At 40.2% G+C, this 21,117-nt stretch overlaps 1 protein-coding gene and 1 non-coding gene across 2 annotated transcripts in view; both read left to right on the top strand.

The window, feature by feature from the left end:
• STK3 (serine/threonine kinase 3) overlaps positions 1-20,050 on the top strand; it is a 354,584-nt gene extending 334,534 nt beyond the window's left edge. The window contains exon 11 of the mRNA XM_033202322.1: positions 18,676-20,050. Within this exon, the coding sequence (XP_033058213.1) occupies positions 18,676-18,834 (159 nt within the window). The 3' untranslated portion in view covers positions 18,835-20,050. The remainder of the gene's footprint in view (positions 1-18,675) is intronic.
• On the top strand, positions 11,070-11,176 carry LOC117079759. The gene has a single exon (XR_004435600.1). It is a non-coding gene; the product is annotated as a U6 spliceosomal RNA (small nuclear RNA).
• Positions 20,051-21,117: the final 1,067 nt, after the last annotated feature.

Here is a 21,117-nt window from a genome sequence, read left to right as displayed (position 1 = left end):
ATGTTTTTGCAATGGCTGGTACCGGTTGTTCCTTTCCATGTTTAGGGCTTCCTTCAGGGTCTCTTGTAAGGCAGGCCTGGTGGTGACAAAATCTCTAAGCATTTGCTTATCTGTAAAGGATTTTATTTCTCCTTCACTGATGAAACTTAGTTTGGCTGGATATGAAATTCTGGGTTGAAAATTCTTTTCTTTAAGAACGTTGAATATTGGCCCCCACTCTCTTCTGGCTTGTAGAGTTTCTGCCGAGAGATCTGCTGTTAGTCTGATGGGCTTCCCTTTGTGGGTAACCCGACCTTTCTCTCTGGCTGCCCTTAAGATTTTTTCCTTCATTTCAACTTTGGTGAATCTGGCAATTATGTGTCTTGGAGTTGCTCTTCTGGAGGAGTATCTTTGTGGCGTTCTCTGTATTTCCTGAATTTGAATGTTGGCCTGCCCTACTAGGTTGGGGAAGTTCTCCTGGATGATATCCTGAAGAGTGTTTTCCAACTTGGTTCCATTTTCCCCCTCACTTTCAGGCACCCCAATCAGACGTAGATTTGGTCTTTTTACATAATCCCATACTTCTTGCAGGCTTTGTTCATTTCTTTTTCTTCTTTTTTCTTTTGGTTTCTCTTCTCGCTTCATTTCATTCATTTGATCCTCAATCGCTGATACTCTTTCTTCCAGTTGATCGAGTCGGTTACTGAAGCTTGTGCATTTGTCACGTATTTCTCGTGTCATGGTTTTCATCTCTGTCATTTCGTTTATGATCTTCTCTGCATTAATTAGTCTAGCTGTCACTTCTTCCACTTTTTTTTCAAGATTTTTAGTTTCTTTGCGCTGGGTACGTAATTCCTCCTTTAGCTCTGAGAGGTTTGATGGACTGAAGCCTTCTTCTCTCATCTCGTCAAAGTCATTCTCTGACCAGCTTTGATCCGTTGCTGGCGATGGGCTGCGCTCCTTTGCAGGGGGAGATGCGCTCTTATTTTTTGAATTTCCAGCTTTTCTGCCCTGCTTTTTCCCCATCTTTGTGGTTTTATCTGTCTCTGGTCTTTGATGATGGTGACGTACTGATGGGGTTTTGGTATAGGTGTCCTTCCTGTTTGATAGTTTTCCGTCTGACAGTCAGAAGGACTGTCTGTTGGTCTGTTGGAGATTGCTTGAGGTCCACTCCAGACCCTGTTTGCCTGGGTATCAGCAGCAGAGGTTGCCAAAGATAGAATATTGCTGAGCAGCGAGTGTACCTGTCTGATTCTTCCTTTGGAAGTTTCCTCTCAGGGATGACTCCACCCTGTGAGGTGTGGGGTGTCAGACTGCCCCTAGTGGGGGATGTCTCCCAGCTAGGCTACTCAGGGGTCAGGGACCCACCTGAGCAGGCAGTCTGTCCCTTCTCGGATCTCAACCTCCGCGTTGGGAGATCCACGGCTCTCCCCAAAGCTGTCAGACAGAGTCGTTCGCCTCTGCACCGCCCCCGCTGCTTTCCCTATTGGACCTCAGCTGTGGGCTGTCCCCACAGGTGGAGTCTACAGAGACAGGCAGGTTTCCTTGAGCTGCTGTGAGCTCCACCCAGTTCGAGCTTCCCAGCGGCTTTGTTTACCTACTTAAGCCTCAGCAATGGCGGGCGCCCCTCCCCCAGCCTCGCTGCTGCCTTGCGGATAGATCGCCGCAGACGGCTGTGTTAGCAGTGAGGGAGGCTCCGTGGGCGTGGGACCCTCCCGGCCAGGTGTGGGATATATTCTCCTGGTGTGCCTGTTTCCTTAAAGCGCAGTATTGGGGTGGGAGTTACCCGATTTTCCAGGTGTTGTGTGTCTCAGTTCCCCTGGCTAGGAAAACGGATTTCCTTCCCCCTTGCGCTTCCAGGTGAGGCGATGCCTCGCCCTGCTTCAGCTCACGCTGGTCAGGCTGCAGCAGCTGACCAGCACCGATTGTCCGGCACTCCCTAGAGAGATGACCCCAGTACCTCAGTTGAAAATGCAGAAATCACCGGTCTTCTGTGTTACTCGCGCTGGGAGTTGGAGACTGGAGCTGTTCCTATTCGGCCATCTTGCTCTTTATTCTTATTATACTTTAAGTTCTAGGGTACATGTGCATAACGTGCAGGTTTGTTACATATGTATACTTGTGCCATGTTGGTGGGCTGCACCCATCAACTCGTCAGCACCCATCAACTTGTCATTTACAGGTATAACTCCCAATGCAATCCCTCCCCCCTACCCCCTCCCCCATGATAGGCCCCGGTGTGTGATGTTCCCCTTCCCGAGTCCAAGTGATCTCATTGTTTAGTTCCCACCTATGAGTGAGAACATGCGGTGTTTGGTTTTCTGTTCTTGTGATAGTTTGTGATAGTTTCCAGCTGCATCTATGTCCCTACAAAGGACACAAACTCATCCTTTTTTATGGCTGCATAGTATTCCATGGTGTATATGTGCCACATTTTCTTAATCCAGTCTGTCACTGATGGACATTTGGGTTGATTCCAAGTCTTTGCTATTGTGAATAGTGCCGCAATAAACATACGTGTGCATGTGTCTTTATAGCAGCATGATTTATAATCCTTTGGGTATATACCCAGTAGTGGGATGGCTGGATCATATGGTACTTCTAGATCTAGATCCTTGAGGAATCGCCATACTGTTTTCCATAATGGTTGAACAAGTTTACAATCCCACCAACATTGTAAAAGTGTTCCTATTTCTCCACATCCTCTCCAGCACCTGTTGTTTCCTGACTTTTTACTGATTGCCATTCTAACTGGTGTGAGATGGTATCTCATTGTGGTTTTGATTTGCATTTCTCTGATGGCGAGTGATGATGAGCATTTTTTCATGTGTCTGTTGGCTGGATGCATGTCTTCTTTTGAGAAATGTCTGTTCATATCCTTTGCCCACTTTTTGATGGGGTTGTTTGTTTTTTTCTTGTAAATTTGTTTGAGTTCTTTGTAGGTTCTGGATATTAGCCCTTCATCAGATGAGTAGATTGCAAAAATTGTCTCCCATTCTGTAGGTTGCCTGTTCACTCTGATGGTAGTTTCTTTTGCTGTGCAGAAGCTCTTTAGTTTAATGAGATCCCATTTGTCAATTTTGGCTTTTGTTGCCGTTGCTTTTGGTGTTTTAGACATGAAGTCCTTGCCCATGCCTATGTCCTGAATGGTATTACCTAGGTTTTACTCTAGAGTTTTTATGGTATTAGGTCTAACATTTAAGTCTCTAATCCATCTTGAATTAATTTTCGTATAAGGAGTAAGGAAAGGATCCAGTTTCAGCTTTCTGCTTATGGCTAGCCAATTTTCCCAGCACCATTTATTAAATAGGGAATCCTTTCCCCATTTCTTGTTTTTCTCAGGTTTGTCAAAGATCAGATGGCTGTAGATGTGTGGTATTATTTCTGAGGACTCTGTTCTGTTCCATTGGTCTATATCTCTGTTTTGGTACCAGTACCATGCTGTTTTGGTTACTGTAGACTTGTAGTGTAGTTTGAAGTCAGGTAGTGTGATGCCTCCAGCTTTGTTCTTTTGGCTTAGGATTGTCTTGGCAATGTGGGGTCTTTTTTGGTTCTGTATGAACTTTAAAGCAGTTTTTTCCAATTCTGAAGAAAGTCACTGGTAGCTTAATGGGGATGGCATTGAATCTATAAATTACTTTGGGCAGTATGGCCATTTTCACAATATTGATTCTTCCTATCCATGAGCATGGTATGTTCTTCCATTTGTTTGTGTCCTCTTTTATTTCACTGAGCAGTGGCTTGTAGTTCTCCTTGAAGAGGTCCTTTACATCCCTTGTAAGTTGGACTCCTAGGTATTTTATTCTCTTTGCAGCTATTGTGAATGGGAGTTCATTGATGATTTGGCTCTCTGTTTGTCTGTTACTGGTGTATAAGAATGCTTGTGAGTTTTGCACATTGATTTTGTATCCTGAGATTTGCTGAAGTTTCTTATCAGCTTAAGGAGATTTTGGGCTGAGACAGTGGGGTTTTCTAAATATACAATCATGTCATCTGCAAACAGGGACAATTTGACTTCTTCTTTTCCTAACTGAATACCCTTGATTTCTTTCTCTTGCCTGATTGCCCTAGCCAGAACTTCCAACACTATGTTGAATAGGAGTGGTGAGAGAGGTCATCCCTGTCTTGTGCCAGTTTTCAAAGGGAATTTCTCCAGTTTTTGCCCATTCAGTATGATATTGGCTGTGGGTTTGTCATAAATAGCTCTTATTATTTTGAGATACGTTCCATCAATACCGAATTTATTGAGAGTTTTTAGCATGAAGGGCTGTTGAATTTTGTCAAAGGTCTTTTCTGCATCTATTGAGATAATCATGTGGTTCTTGTCTTTGGTTCTGTTTATATGCTGGATTACGTTTATTGATTTGCGTATGTTGAACCAGCCTTGCATCCCAGGGATGAAGCCCACTTGATCATGGTGGATAAGCTTTTTGATGTGCTGCTGAATCCGGTTTGCCAGTATTTTATTGAGGATTTTTGCATCAATGTTCATCAGGGATATTGGTCTAAAATTATCTTTTTTTGTTGTGTCTCTGCCAGGCTTTGGTATTAGGATGATGTTGGCATCATAAAACGAGTTAGGGAGGATTCTCCCTTTTTCTATTGATTGGAATAGTTTCAGAAGGAATGGTACCAGCTCCTCCTTGTACCTCTGGTAGAATTCAGCTGTGAATTCATCTGGTCGTGGAGGTTTTTTTTGGTTGGTAGGCTATTAATTATTGCCTCAATTTCAGAGCCTGCTATTGGTCTATTCAGGGATTCAGCTTCTTCCTCGTTTAGTCTTGGGAGAGCATTAAGTGTCCAGGAAATTATCTATTGCTTCTAGATTTTCTAGTTGATTTGCGTAGAGGTGTTTATAGTATTCTCTGATGGTAGTTTGTATTTCTGTGGGGTCAGTGGTGATATCCTCTTTATCATTTTTTATTGCATCTATTTGATGCTTCTCTCTTTTCTTCTTTATTAGTCTTGCTAGCGGTCTATCAATTTTGTTGATCTTTTCAAAAAACCAACTCCTGGATCCATTGATTTTTTGTGTCTCTATCTCCTTCAGTTCTGCTCTGATCTTTGTTATTTCTTGCCTTCTGCTAGCTTTTGAATGTGTTTGCTCTTGCTTCTCTAGTTCTTTTGATTGTGATGTTAGGGTGTCAATTTTAGATCTTTCCAGCTTTCTCTTGTGGGCATTTAGTGCTATAAATTTCCCTCTACACACTGCTTTAAATGTGTCCCAGAGATTCTGGTATGTTGTATCTTTGTTCTCATTGGTTTCAAAGAACATCTTTATTTCTGCCTTCATTTCGTTATGTACCCAGTAGTCATTCAGGAGCAGGTTGTTCAGTTTCCATGTAGTTGAGCGGTTTTGATTGAGTTTCTTGATCCTGAGTTCTAGTTTGATTGCACTGTGGTCTGAGAGACAGTTTGTTATAATTTCTGTTCTTGTACATTTGCTGAGGAGTGCTTTACTTCCAATTATGTGGTCAATTTTGGAATAAGTGTGATGTGGTGCTGAGAAGAATGTATATTCTGTTGATTTGGGGTGGAGAGTTCTGTAGATGTCTATTAGGTCTGCTTGGTGCAGAGATGAGTTCAATTCCTGGATATCCTTGTTCACTTTCTGTCTCATTGATCTGTCTAATGTTGACAATGGGGTGTTGAAGTCTCCCATTATTACTGTATGGGAGTCTAAGTCTCTTTGTAAGTCTCTAAGGACTTGCTTTATGAATCTGGGTGCTCCTGTATTGGGTGCATATATATTTAGGATAGTTAGCTCTTCCTGTTGAATTGATCCCTTTACCATTATGTAATGGCCTTCTTTGTCTCTTTTGATCTTTGATGGTTTAAAGTCTGTTTTATCAGAGACTAGGATTGCAACCCCTGCTTTTTTTTTTTCTCCATTTGCTTGGTAGATCTTCCTCCATCCCTTTATTTTGAGCCTATGTGTGTCTCTGCATGTGAGATGGGTCTCCTGAATACAGCAAACTGATGGCTCTTGACTCTTTATCCAGTTTGCCAGTCTGTATCTTTTAATTGGACCATTTAGTCCATTTACATTTAAGGTTAATATTGTTATGTGTGAACCTGATCCTTCCATTATGATATTAACTGGTTCTTTTGCTCCGTAGTTGATGCAGTTTCTTTCTAGCCTCGATGGTCTTTACATTTTGGCATGTTTTTGCAGTGGCTGGTACCAGTTGTTCCTTTCCATGTTTAGTGCTTCCTTCAGGGTCTCTTGTAAGGCAGGCCTGGTGGTGACAAAATCTCTAAGCATTTGCTTATCTGTAAAGGATTTTATTTCTCCTTCACTTATGAAACTTAGTTTGGCTGGATATGAAATTCTGGGTTGAAAATTCTTTTCTTTAAGAATGTTGAATATTGGCCCCCAACCTCTTCTGGCTTGTAGAGTTTCTGCCGAGAGATCTGCTGTTAGTCTGATGGGCTTCCCTTTGTGGGTAACCCGACCTTTCTCTCTGGCTGCCCTTAAGATTTTTTCCTTCATTTCAACTTTGGTGAATCTGGCAATTATGTGTCTTGGAGTTACTCTTCTCGAGGAGTATCTTTGTGGCGTTCTCTGTATTTCCTGAATTTGAATGTTGGCCTGCCCTACTAGGTTGGGGAAGTTCTCCTGGATGATATCCTGAAGAGTGTTTTCCAACTTGGTTCCATTTTCCCCCCAACTTTCAGGCACCCCAATCAGACGTAGATTTGGTCTTTTTACATAATCCCATACTTCTTGCAGACTTTGTTCATTTCTTTTTCTTCTTTTTTCTTTAGATTTCTCTTCTTGCTTCATTTCATTCATTTGATCCTCAATCGCTGATACTCTTTCTTCCAGTTGATCGAGTCGGTTACTGAAGCTTGTGCATTTGTCACGTATTTCTCATGTCATGGTTTTCATCTCTGTCAGTTCGTTTATGGCCTTCTCTGCATTAATTATTCTAGTTATCAATTCTTCACTCTTTTTTCAAGATTTTTAGTTTCTTTGCGCTGGGTACGTAATTCCTCCTTTAGCTCTGAGAAGTTTGATGGACTGAAGCCTTCTTCTCTCATCTCATCAAAGTCATTCCCCGTCCAGCTTTTATCCGTTGCTGGCGATGAATTGCGTTCCTTTGGAGGGAGAGATGCGCTCTTATTTTTTGAATTTCCAGCTTTTCTGCCCTGCTTTTCCCCTATCTTGGTGGTTTTATCTGCTTCTGGTCTTTGATGATGGTGACATACTGATGGGGTTTTGGTGTGGATGTCCTTCCTGTTTGTTAGTTTTCCTTCTAACAGTCAGGACCCTCAGCTGTAGGTCTGTTGGAGATTGCTTGAGGTCCACTCCAGACCCTGTTTGGCTGGGTATCAGCAGCAGAGTCTGCAGAAGATAGAATATTGCTGAACAGCAAGTGTACCTGTCTGATTCTTGCTTTGGAAGCTTCCTCTCAGGGGTGTACTCCACCGTGTGAGGTGTGGGGTGTCGGTCTACCCCTAGTGGGGCATGTCTCCCAGTTAGGCTACTCAGGGATCAGGGACCCACTTGAGCAGGCAGTCTGTCTGTTCTCAGATCTCAACCTCCGTGTTGGGAGATCCACTGCTGTCTTCAAAGCTGTCAGACAGAGTCGTTTGCATCTACAGAGGTTTCTGCTGCTTTTTGTTGTTGTTGTTGTCGTTTAGCTGTGCTCTGTCCCCTGAGGTGGAGTCTACAGAGACAGGCAGGCCTCCTTGAGCTGCTGTGAGCTCCACCCAGTTCGAGCTTCCCACCGGCTTTGTTTACCTACTTAAGCCTCAGCAATGGCAGGCGCCCGTCCCCCAGCCTCGCTGCTGCCTTGCTGTTAGATCACAAACTGCTGTGCTAGCAATGAGGGAGGCTCCGTGGGTGTGGGACCCTCCCAGCCAGGTGTGGGCTATAATCTCCTGGTGTGCCCGTTTGCTAAGACCCTTGGTAAAGCGCAGTATTGGGGTGGGAGTTACCCGATTTTCCAGGTGTTGTGTGTCTCAGTTCCACTGGCTAGGAAAAGGGATTCCCTTCCCCCTTGTGCTTCCCAGGTGAGGCGATGCCTCGCCCTGCTTCAGCTCCCGCTGGTCAGGCTGCAGCAGCTGACCAGCACCGATTGTCCGGCACTCCCTAGTGAGATGAACCCAGTTCATCAGTTGAAAATGCAGAAATCACCTGTCTCCTGTGTCGCTCGCGCTGGGAGCTGGAGACTGGAGCTGTTCCTATTCGGCCATCTTGCCCCACCCCGGTTCTATTTTATTATTAACCTAAAAACTGAATTTTATTAAAGAGAACTAGCCTTAAACACACTAAAGCCATTTCCAGATCAGTTATTCCTTTTTATACATTTGTTCAGTAAATGTACAGTAAAACTTACAATGTATGAATATTTTAAAATTATTATGTTTACTGAGTTGACTGACCCCATTATAAACTCTGAGAAGCATGAATCAGATTTGTTACTCCAACACTGAACTGATTTTGGAACTAGTAAACCAGTGTATAGCTGTGGTAACACAGCTACTTTGTGTTTTAAGTATTATAGAAAGATGGCAAGTGACATTTCTTTCCTATATATAAAAAAAAAGTAACAGATTTACCACAAACTCTGATCCATAAACATAATTCTGAGGTGATTTTCCTTCCTTTTCGTAAAGATTTTCAGGAAACCTGATTTTAATGAAGGAAACTTTTGTCAAAATATACTGATATTAGGAAGTTCAACTTTTTCTTCTAATATCCTTATTAGCTCAAAAAACTTTTAATTTGGATTCGCATTTTAAAAGGATAAAATCTCACCCCAATTCAGCAGGAAGCAGTTAGAGTGGTCATCGGCCAACCTCCCCAACAGCACTTAGGTTTTCCTGTTGAGAGGGGGCACTGAGAGACAGGACTAGCTGGATTTCCTAGGCCGACTAAGAATCCCTAAGCCTAGCTGGGAAGGTGACCGCTTCCACCTTTAAACATGGGCCTTGCAACTTAGATCACACCCAACCAATCAGATAGTAAAGAGAGCTCACTAAAATGCTAATTAGGCAAAAACAGAAGGTAAAGAAATAGCCAATCATCTATTGCCTGAGAACACAACAGGAGGGACAATGATCGGGATATAAACCCAGGCATTCAAGCCAGCAATGGCAACCTCCTTTGGGTCCCCTCCCTTTGTATGGGAGCTCTGTTTTCACTCTATTTCACTCTATTAGATCTTGCAACTGCAAAAATAAAATAAAATGAAAGGATAAAAACTATGATAGTACAGGGTCATTTAAATCACTGTGAGTCTCTTTAGCTGGTTTGTGAATCTTTTTACTGCTAAGGCATTGAGCAGTTGCAGTACTGTTTTTCGAGAGATTGAAAAGGCCGCTTCTGTCACATTTTCTTTCCAAAAGCATTTTCATGCCTGTGGGAGGCCGATAGCTAGAGAAACACCAAGTGTTAAATACGTGTTATTAGGGCTTAATCAAAGCCAGAAGTTTGTCTATAAATCATGCCTACTATCTAAAAAGTGAAAATTTTTGCCACACAACCTCACCTTTTTTTTGTCTATATGACACCATAATTTAGAGCTACTTACAAACCTACTGATATTACTGTTCTATTAACAAAATGAGAAGAGTCTCTGACCACAAATGCTTAGTGTGAGTGTTATTTTCTGTTGGACACTATCTGAAAGATAGTAAGATCAGGGAGAAAACCTTCTTTCCCTGGATAACCTAATCCTCATCAAGGGTTTCAGTTACAGCCTAAATGCTGATACTTCCCTAAGTCTGTATCTTTTGCTTGGATCTCTCTCCTCACCTCCAAACCCTGAATTACAATCCATATCTGATGTCTCCACCTTGGTGCCTTGTTCATAGCTCAAACTCACCAGTACTAAAATTAATTTCATTAACTGCCCTACCTTATTAATAGTATCGATCTCTACCCCATTACCAAAGCTTGAAGTCAGAATCATCCTTAACCCTTCCTATTTTCTGACCCTTTATAATCAGTCACTCAACAAAAACAACCCTACCAATTCTACTTTCAAAGATCTCAAATCCTTCTCTTCTTAGTCTCCACTTCCATTGTCTTGGTCCAAGCCTAACGTTCTCACTAGATTGTTGTGGTAACCTACTAATGGATCTTCTTGCCTCCATTTTTTTCTCCCATGGCAATCCATTTCCTATACCTGCTACTGGAGATATTTTTCTAAAGTTCATATGTGATCACATCACCATTTATGCTCAAAATGACTTAGCATTTCTTTCTTGTCACAGAAGTTTGCAGCAACACACATGAGGCCCACAGCAACCTGGCCTTGCTCTCTTTTTCCTGACTCATCTTCTATTCATCTTCCTGCATGAATCCTTCTCTAATCCCAGCAGTCTGCTAGATATCTCTTAAGATGCCAGACAGTCGTGTACCATATATGTTTTTACTCATGCTGTTTTCCTTCTCTATCCTGTTTCCCATTTTATCATCTTACTCATCCTTCAGTGAGTTAGCTGTGTATGGGCCTGTCTTGCCAGCTAGCTTGCAATCTCATTGTGGGAGGTAGAGTGTTTTACTTATCTCTGAACCTACTATGCTTGGTCTGTAGAAAAATCTCAATAAATATGTCAGTGAGTACTTTGAAGGTCTCTGACAGCCCACCTGAAGACCTAGCTATATATGTAGCTTATGCAGAAGTCAGATTTCCTGTAAACTCAACCTTATACAACCACAAAACTGAAATCAGATATTTGTAAAATAAATACAAAACTAGAAACAGGTTTAATGAGCTTCAGCACTAAGGCCATGCTCTGTCTTTCCTCAGACAGCTTCAGGATTTCACTCACAACCTATTCTTATTTGGGGTAATGCCTTATGAGGTTGTTTAATTGCTTTTCTGGTTCCCAGTAGATGAACATACTTGCTATAGAGATAGGAAGGGTATATGTTCAATGATGGCCATGAAGAGGAGCTGACAGAAAAGCCAAAAAGGGAGTGAGAAATTTAATATGTAACACAGATTATTAATAAAAGTAATGATAACTCACTATCAAGGAAAGACCGTCTCCTTATGTCCTCTGCTTAGAAAGAAGGCAGTATATTCTGTGGAACACTTTATAAAGATTTTCTGTTCAAAAAAATTGAGACAGTGTTCACTTCAGCAGCACATGTACTAAAATTGGAATGAAAAACTGAAGATTAGCATGGCACCTGTGCAAGGCTCACATGCACATTTGTGAAGCATTCTATATATTTCTACCCAAATTAGAATGAACCAGAAAAACAATTCTGGCAATATGACAAAGCAGGGTTCTATAACACCCCTGAAAAGATCACACTAGCTGTCCAGTAATTGATCTAAACCAAGATGAAATCTTTGAAATACCTTTTTATAAACAATTCAAAGGTGGATTATTAAGCTACCAAAGGAGATAACAAGAGAAAGGTGAAAAAGAAGTTTGAAAAACTATTCAGGATGTGAATGAAAATTTTTCTAAAGAGATATAGATATTTTAAAGAAAAACTAATCAGAACTTCCAGAGTCAAAAGACACATTTAAAGAATTACAAAATGCAGTGGAAAGTTTTAACAATAGGCAAAGTAGAAGAAAGAATTTCAGAGCTCAAAGACAAGGCTTTCAAATTAACCCAGTCAAACAAAAATAAAGAAAAAAGAAAAGAAATGAACAAAGTATCCAAGAAATATGGGATTATGTAAAATGGCCAAACCTAAGAATCATTGGTGTTCCTGAGGGAGAAGAGAAAGCAAAAAGTTTGGAAAACTTACTTGAGGAAATAATTGAGGAAAACTTCCCTGGCCTTGCTAGAGATGTAGATATTCAAATATAAGAAGCTCAAAGAACTCCTTCATATAGGAACTATATGATCCAGCAATTCCACTGCTAGGTGTGTATCCAAAAGAAAAGAAATCAGTATATCAAAGAGAGAACTGCATCCTGTGTTTGTTGCAGCACTATTTATAATAGCTAAAATTTGGAAGCAACCTAAGTGTCCATCAAAATATGAATGGATAAAGAAAATGTGGTACATATACACATTGGAGTACTATTCAGTCATAATAGTGAGATCCAGTCATTTGCAACAACTAAGGTGGAACTGATGATCACTATGTTAAGTGAAATAAACCAGGCATAGACAAACATTGCATGTTCTCATTTATTAATTGTTTTCATCTAAAAATCAAAACAATTGAACTCATGGACATAGAGAGTAGAAGAATGGTTACCAGAGGCTAGGAAGGGTAGTTGGGTGGTGGGGCAAGGAAGGCAGTGACGGGGAGGTAAGGATGGTTAATGAGTATTAAAAAAATTAGAAGGCCGAGGCAGGCAGATCACGTGAGGTCAGGAGTTTGAGACCAGTCTGGGCAACATGGTAAAACCCCATCTCTACTAAAAATATAAAAGTTAGCCAGATGTGGTGGCACATGCCCATAATCCCAGCTGCTTGGGAGGCTGAGGCACAAGAATTGCTTGAACCCAGGAGGCAAAGGTTGCATGAGCCAGGATCACACCACTGCACTCCAGTTTGCATGACAGAGTAAAACTCTGTCAAAAAAAAAAAAAAAGAATGAATGAATAAGACCTACTATTTGATAGCACAACAGGGTTACTATAGTTAATAATAACTAATTGTACATTTTAAAATAATTTGAAGAGTGTTACTAGATTGTATTCGAAGGATAAATGCTTGAGGGGATGGATACCCCATTCTCAATGATGTGCTTCTTTCACGTTGCATGTCAGTATTAAAACATTTCAGGTACCCCATATGTACCTACTATGCACCCACAGAAAAAGTTTTTTAATTAAAAAAGAACTTCTAGGAGATTCTTTGCAAAAAGGACATCACCAAGAGCAGTGAGACAAAAGCGTTAGGTAACCTGTAAAGGAAAACCTATCAGACTAACAGCAGACTTCTCAGCACAAACCTTACAAGCCAGAAGGGACTGGGGTCCTATTTTTAACCTCCTTAAACAGAAAACTGTTAACTAAGAATTTTGTATTGAGCAAAACTGTTTCATAAATGAAGGAGAAATAAATTCTTTTTCAGACAAGCAAATGCTGAGAGAATTTGTCACTACCAGAGCATCCCTACAAGAAATGCTAAAAGGGGTTCTAAATCATGAAACAAAAGGTAGATAATGCACCAGAATAGAACCTCTTGAAAGCATAAAACTCACAAGGCCTGTAAAACAATAACACAACGAAGAAAACAGTATCTGGAAAACAACCAACGTGATGACTGGAACAGTAACTCACATTTCAATATTAATGTTGAATGTAAATGATCTAAATGCTCCACTTAAAAGATACAGGTTGGCAGAATTGATAAAAAATTACAAACCACATATCTGCTGTCTTTAAGAGACTTACCTAACACATAAGGATTTGTATAGACTCAAAGGGGTGGAAAAAGATATTCTATGCAAATGGAAGCTAAAAGTGAGCAGGAATAGCTATTCTTGTATCAGATAAAACAGAATTTAAAGCAACAACAGTAAAAAAAAGATGAAGAAGGACATTATATAATGATAAAAGGATCAATCCAACAAGAAGATATTGTCCTAAATAAATATGCACCTCACTCTTGAGCTCTGTGATTCATAAAACAATTGCTGTTAAATCTAAGAAAAGAGATAGGTGCAACCCAGTGGTAGTGGGGGAATTCACCACTCCACTGGCAGCACTAGACAGATCATCGAGGCAGAAAGTCAATGAAGACAGGACTTAAACTGCACTCTGGAACAAATGGACATAACAAATATTTACAGAACATTCTACCCAAGAATTGCAGAATATACATTCTTCTCATCCAACATGAAACATTCTCCAAGATAAACCATATGATAGGCCTAAAACAAGTCTCAATATGTTTTTAAAAATCAAGTTGTTTCATAGTTCTGCATGGCTGGGGAGGCCTCAGGAAACATAATCATGGCGGATGGTGAAGGTGAACCAAGCTTGAACCTTCTCACATGGTGGCAGGAGAGAGCAGAGAGCAAAGGGGAAAGAGCCCCTTGTAAAACCATCAGGTCTTGTGGGAACTCACTATCATGAGAACAGTATGGAGGAAACTGCCCCCATGATCCAATCACCTCCCACCAGATCTCTCTGTAGACACATGGGGATTATAAACCAAGATTATGGAGATTACACTTCAATATGAGATTTGGGTAGGGACACAGCCAAACCATATCATTCTGTCCCTGGTTCCTCCCAAATCTCATGTCCTCACATTTCAAAATACAATCATGCCTTTTCAACAGTTCCCCAGTGTGTTAACTCATTCCAGCATTAACCCAAAAGTCGAAGTCCAAAGTCTAATCTGAGACAAGGCAAATCCCTTCCACCTAGGAGCCTGTAAAATCAAAAGCAAGTTAGTTACATCCAAGATACAGTGGGGGTACAGGCATTGGATAAATGCTCTTTTTCCAAATGGGAGAAATTGGCCAAAACAAAGGGGCTACAGGCCCCAGGCAAATCTGAAACCCAGCAGGGTAGCCATTAAATTTTAAAGTTCCAAAATGATTTCCTTTGACTCCATGTCTCACATCTGGGTCATACTGATGCAATAGGTGGGCTCCCATGGTCTTGGGCATCACTACCCCTGTGGTTTCGCAGGTTACAGCCCTCCTCTCAGCAGCTTTCACAAACTGACGTTGAGTGTCTGCAGCTTTTCCAGGCGTCTGGTGTAAGCTGTGGATGGATCTACCATTCTGTGGTCTGGAGGAGAGTGGGTCTCTTCTCACAGCTCCACTAGGGAGCACCCCAGTGGGGACTCTATGAGGGCTCCAATCCCACATTTCCCTTCTGCACTGCCCTACCAGAGGTTCTCCATGAGGGCTCTCCTCCTGCAGCAAACTTCTGACTGGACATCCAGGCATTTCCATTACATCCTCTGAAGTCTAGGTAGAGGTTCCCAAACCTCAGTTCTTGACTTCTCTGCACTCGCAGGCCCAACACCACATGGAAGCCACCAAGGCATGAGCTGAAGCCATGGCCTGAACTGTACCTTGGCCCCTTTTAGCCATGACTGGAACTGAAATGGCTGGGATGCAGGGTGCCATGTCTTAAGGCTACACAGAGTAGCAGGGCCCCTGGGCCTGGCCCATCAAACTATTTTTCCTTCTAGGCCTCCAGGCCTGTGATGAAAGGGGCTGCTGGCAAGATCTCTGACATTCCCTGGAGACATTTTCCCCATTGTCTCGGCTCCTCATTACTTATGCAGATTTCTGCTGCAGGCTTGAATTTCTCCCCCAGAAAATGAGTTTTTCTTTTCTATCACATCATCAGGCTGCAAATTTTCCAACCTTCTGTGCTCTGCTTCCCTTTTAAATGTAAGTTCCAATTTCAAACCATCTATTTGTGAATCCATAAAACTGAATGCTCTTAAGAGCACCCATGGCACATCTTGAACACTTTGCTGCTTAGAAATTTATTCCACCAGATACCCTATCATCTCTTTCAAGTTCAAAGTTTCACAGATCTCTAGGGCGGCGGCAAAATGCCACCAGTCCATTTGCTAAAGCATAGCAAGAGTGACCTTTGCTCCAGTTCCCAATGAGCTTCTCATGTTCATCTGAGATCACTTCAGCCAGGGCTTCATTGTCCACATCACTAACAGCATTTTGGCCAAAACCATTCAACAAATGTCTAGGAAGTTCCAAACTTTCCCACATCTTCTTATCTTCTTTTGAGCCCTCCAAACTATTCCAACCTCTGCCCATTACCCAGTTCCAAAGTCACTTCCACATTTCCAAGTATCTTTATATCAGTGCCCCACTACCTCAGTGCCAGTTAACTGTGTTAGTTCATTTTCACACTGCTATAAAGAAACACCCAAGACTGGGTAATTTATAAAGGAAAGAGGTGTATTGACTCACAGTTCCATGTGGCTGGGGAGGACTCAGGAAATTTACAATCATGGTAGAAGGTGAAGGTGAATGTGAAGCAAGCCTGGACCTTCTCTTGTGGTGGCAGGGGTGAGCAGAGTGAGAGTGAAGAAGGAAGGGCCCCTTATAAAACCATCACATATTGTGAGAACTCACTCACTATCACCAGAACAGCATGGGGGAAACTGCCCCCATGATCCAGTCACCTCCCACCAGGTGTCTCCCTAGATACATGGGGATTATGAGGATTATAATTCATGATGAGATTTGGGTGGGGACACAGCCAAACCATATCAGTAAAGTCTTAGGTTACAAAATCAGTGTGCACAAATCAGTGCACTACTGTACACAAACAGTGATCAAGCTGAGACTCAAACCAAGAACTCAGCCTCTTTTACAATAGCTGTAAAATAATTAATAATAATAAATTACTTAGGAATATACTTAGCCAAGAAGATAAAAGATCCCTACAGGGAGAACTACAAAACACTGTTGAAAGAAATCATACATGACACAAATGGAAATACATCTGCTGCTCATGGATTGGAAGAATCAATATTATGAAAAAGACCTTACTGCCCAAAGCAGTCTACAGATTCAGTCCTTCTCCTATCAAAATACCAACATCATTTTTCACAAAATTAGAAAAATATCCTAAAAGTCATATAGAACCAAAAAAGAGCATATGTAAATACATATGTGTGCGCACATGTGTGCTTGCATGTGTGTGTATATGTATGTGTATGTGATACTGAGACAAAGTTTTATCACTTAAAGGACTAAGATTTAGGTATTTCATTAATTTACTTACATGAACACCTAATTCCTTAATAATGTTAGATAGTGGTTCTCTAATATCACAGACCTGTTTTTCACAAATTTTACGTATTGAAAATATAAAAATCTGTTAAAGGAAGAAAATTTTTCTTCTAAGTAGCTTCTTTCTCTGAGTTCATTCTATTACTGCAATACAATATTTATAAACTTATTGGCAGTTTGCCCCAGTAAAAGTAGTACAAGATATTTACAGGAATAACTTAAATCAGAATTGAAGTAATGATAATTGTTTGCTTTATATAATATGTTAGTTCCTCTAATCTTAGAGTAACCCACTCCTTTGGGTCATGTATTCTTATTTGTGTTTATCTATCTACCTTTATGTCATGTTATTTGCAGTATAGTAGGATAGTTTCTTGGTGTATGTACAGTCTCTGAAGTCTAAATATGTTTTGGAATATCTAGGGACATGAAACTCATGCATAAAAATCAATTATAAAATAGTACATGATTTAGAATCAAATACTAAATTGTGTTGTTTAAATTATGAGTGTTACATAGAAATACAGAAATGGGAAAAATTAACATTGGCTGAAATAGAGATGATATTGAAGAACACACAAGTGGAATTGGATCCTACGTAGACATAGTTGGGTGTGTCTTTCTTGGGAAATGTGGTTGTGTGGTATACATTGGCCTTTCAATGTGGCCATTACTGATGTGTACAGTTCAAAGTTTGGAGTTTCCCTGTTTGTCTTATTCTGTATCCCCGCAGCAATTTGAACAGCACCGAGCATGTAACAGATGCATGATCACTACTTGAATTAAAAGTCAAGCAAGAAAGTGTATAATAATACATATTATATATAAATGTATCTTTTATAGCATAATATTAAAAGCTAGGTTCTTTCATGACATATGACTACAAAGTAACAAGGCTGATTATTAATATACATACCAGAACTTCTTATGTACTGAAGTGAGTGGCGTTCACCTTCAAAGTCATCATCATGGAAGCCTGCATACTCTTCTCCATAACACTGTCATTTCTCAAAATATTTTTGGAACTCCTTTTTTGAATTTTCTTCAGAGAGTCTGTGACTCATTCTTTTCAGTATCCTCAGAGTCTTTTTCAGCTAAGAGTGAATTTGGTTTTTGAAAGCAGAAGTCACGATAGGGCCAGGGATGGCGAGTAAAAGGATCTGCTGGGACATGCTACTTTGGATGACTATAAGTAATGAGTATTTTTCTTCCTTGACTCATAAAATAACCAAAGACAGTTATCTTTTTAAAACAAAAAGTAAGTTGCAAGTTTTATTTTAAAACCAAGCCTTAGCTGGGTGCAGTGGCACATCCCAGCTACTGAGGAGGTCGAGGGAGGAGGATCTCTTGAGCCCAGAAGCTTGAGGCTAGCCTGGGCAACATGGTCTCAAAAAAATAAATAAATAAGAAGAAGAAGAAGGAGGAGAAGGAGAAACAAAATCTGGATTACTCTTCCATAACTGTCCTACTCCAGAATTGATCATGGCTTCCTACTTTTGGGGCCCCACCAGGCCTATTCAGCCTTACTTCCCACCACCTACCACAGTCATCTTCTTTATTAAGCATTTGGTAAAATGGAGAATAGAATGGTTAATTTAACCTTTATTCAGTCTTGTCATGTTCTTGGGCGATCTCTGCAAGTGTTCATAATTATTGTAGCACTCAGTAGCTGGCAAAGATGTAAGAAGTTAGAGTGAATATACCTGAAACGTATTCTGAAAATCTGTTTGTTGGCAGTGGTGGATTTGTCTTTGTACCTTTTTACAAATTCCATCAGCATACTTTTTCTCATTTGCCCTTTACTAAAGGCAGATGATCCAATTTTTTCATTGCAGATTACTTGAGGTTCTTGCAAGATATGACCTCTGGGTTCTTCAAGGAAGAAATTCCTGTTTTAACTGTTGAACCATACTTCAAAGATGATGTAAAGAATTTGCTGAAATATTTATGTTAAAACTCATTAGACATTAATGTGTTGTGGATAATTTCACTATATTGATATCTTTGTCTGTTTCTATATCTAGTTGAAAAATCTAAGTTTAGAAGAACTGCAGATGCGGTTAAAAGCACTGGACCCTATGATGGAACGGGAGATAGAAGAACTTCGTCAGAGATACACTGCGAAAAGACAGCCCATTCTGGATGCGATGGATGCAAAAAAAAGAAGGCAGCAAAACTTTTGAGTCCAATTTCCTCTCTGTTTTTAACTATTCTGGAGACCAAGAAACCACTAGGAATTGAAGGAATATTTGTATATTTTTAATCCTAAGATTTTGCCCTACAATTAGTCAGAGGTCAAAAGCTGACAATGGTACATGCCCAGGTAAATTCCCAAAAGGCAGAATTGACAGTTGTATCTGCTGTGCATTCACTCTCAGATGAGGAGAACAAAAGAAATGTATTGTCTTGTTCTGTCAGCTGCATATCAGCAATAAAACTGTGTTTTGAAATGGAGGCTGCGTTTAGAGACCTTGAAAATCCAAAGCTATTGTTTAATTGTGCAGCACTGAAGGGCTTTATGTTACAATATTCTTTATTCCTATGTAGTATACTAGTCTATTTATTGTATCCCCTTAGGTAAACTTATTTATTTATGCTATTTTGCTTTGTTTTGTTTTTTAAGGACAAGATCAGGATAGCTTTGGTGAAGGTAGGGTCATATTAATATGATGATAATGTGCAACCAAATTATACTTTCTGCAGGGAGCTATGGGGTGCATTCCTTGATTTCCAGGATAGTTTTCCAATAGGAAAGTAGTAATGGCAATAGTTCTCAAATGGGCTAGGCCTTTTTTATATCAAAGCAATAATTCCATTTTTACCCTTTGAAATTTTGTTTAATTTTTTGATTTTTGATGTTTGGTACAAATAGAACTATATATATTTAGGTAAAATAGATCTATCGTGTTTAAAACCAAAGAAATCAGTGGAATCCTTGCACAAAAAAAGTATGATAAATATTTTTTAAAAAAATATAAATGTAACTTGTTAATATTGTTTTATGTTTTATGTGTAGATTTAATAGCTGAACTGATTCAAACTGTAATAAGCTCATCAATTTCATTTCTATGAAAATGTGCTCTATTGTCACAGGATGTTTCTGTTGATTTTATTCATTTCCTGGGAATTGGTAAACATCATGTGCCTGATGATAACCCAGTAGCAAAAACATTTGTACTGAGTGGTACAAGCCTTGGGGACTGAAAAAAAAAAAAAAAAAAAGATTAAAACCATTAAAAAGAAATTCATTTTTACGCCGAATGAACATTTGTATGATTGCATTGGGACCAGTCATTTCCTAAGCTACATATGGCCATCTTGACAGTGTTTTTTCTTTTGTGTGTTTAATTATTATATGTAAATCATAAAGACAAATAAATTCCACTGTGCCACCCAGCACAATTCGTTTCTGTATCTTTGTTAAAACTCATGACCTGGACTCTACATTTTCCAAGCAAGGGACGTATATTAGTTAGGACAGGCTAGATTATGCAGTGCTGACAACCCTCACCCTTCAGCGGCTTCACATGATACAGGTTATTCCTCACTCTTGCTCCAGGCCCACCCCAGGTAGGCAGGGCGCCCTGCTCCTGTCATCCACACCCAGCGACCCGCTGACAGGGCCTCAACCATCTGAGATATCTGTGGTCACCACAATAAGGAGAAGGGGAGCTGGAGAGTTTCATACTAGCTCCAGCCAGCAGTGACACATGTCTGGTTGGCCACAACCCAGTATTCAGAATTAGTCACATGGCCACTCCTAACTTCGAGGGAGTCAGGAAGAGTAGCATCACCACATAGCTGGAGGGGAGAGAACAGGAAAAGCTGATGAGTTCACTAATGTCTGTCACAGAAGGTGTATTGTCTCTGCAAAGCTTCCATTCCTTTTTAAAAATGATATTTGTACCCTAGGTAATGCCTCAAAGTGTCATTTGTCTCTACCCTGTGGAGCCCTTACAAATAATAAATTGTATAATTGGATACAAATTATAAGATTATAAAAAGTGATAAGTATGAAACATATAAGGATTATTTAAAAATGAAGAACTGGATTTACAATATATGCTTCAGCAGATCTATACTGGAGTCTGTTGGGGACAGTTGTGTGAGTCGATCCACTGAAACACCCTGCCCTTTTTTCTTTTCCTAATTATTTTTCTTTTTACTAACCTGTTCGATACCTTGCCTGATTTGATGGAATCAAATGACTGATTTGCTGTCATCCAAGCAAAACCACTTACATGACATGGACAAGAAACCTATGAAGATGATTTCTCTTCAGTTTGCTAAATTAGAAAATGTATGCAAATTATTTCAGTGAGGCCTGTTAACCACTCTTAATTCAGTCTCAATAGTCCTCCTTTTAATATGTCAAATGTTCCAATCACATTGCAATTTTCTGCAGTTAGACTTTATACCCTATTATATCTATGTCTATTTAAGTATATGTACACAAATACATATAT

This window comes from Trachypithecus francoisi, unplaced genomic scaffold, assembly GCF_009764315.1.
Source record: "Trachypithecus francoisi isolate TF-2019V2 unplaced genomic scaffold, Tfra_2.0 Lachesis_group7, whole genome shotgun sequence".
Taxonomy (NCBI): domain Eukaryota; kingdom Metazoa; phylum Chordata; class Mammalia; order Primates; family Cercopithecidae; genus Trachypithecus; species Trachypithecus francoisi.
The sequence above is the reverse complement of the archived record's forward strand: the minus strand, read 5'-3'. Positions and strand labels throughout refer to the sequence as shown.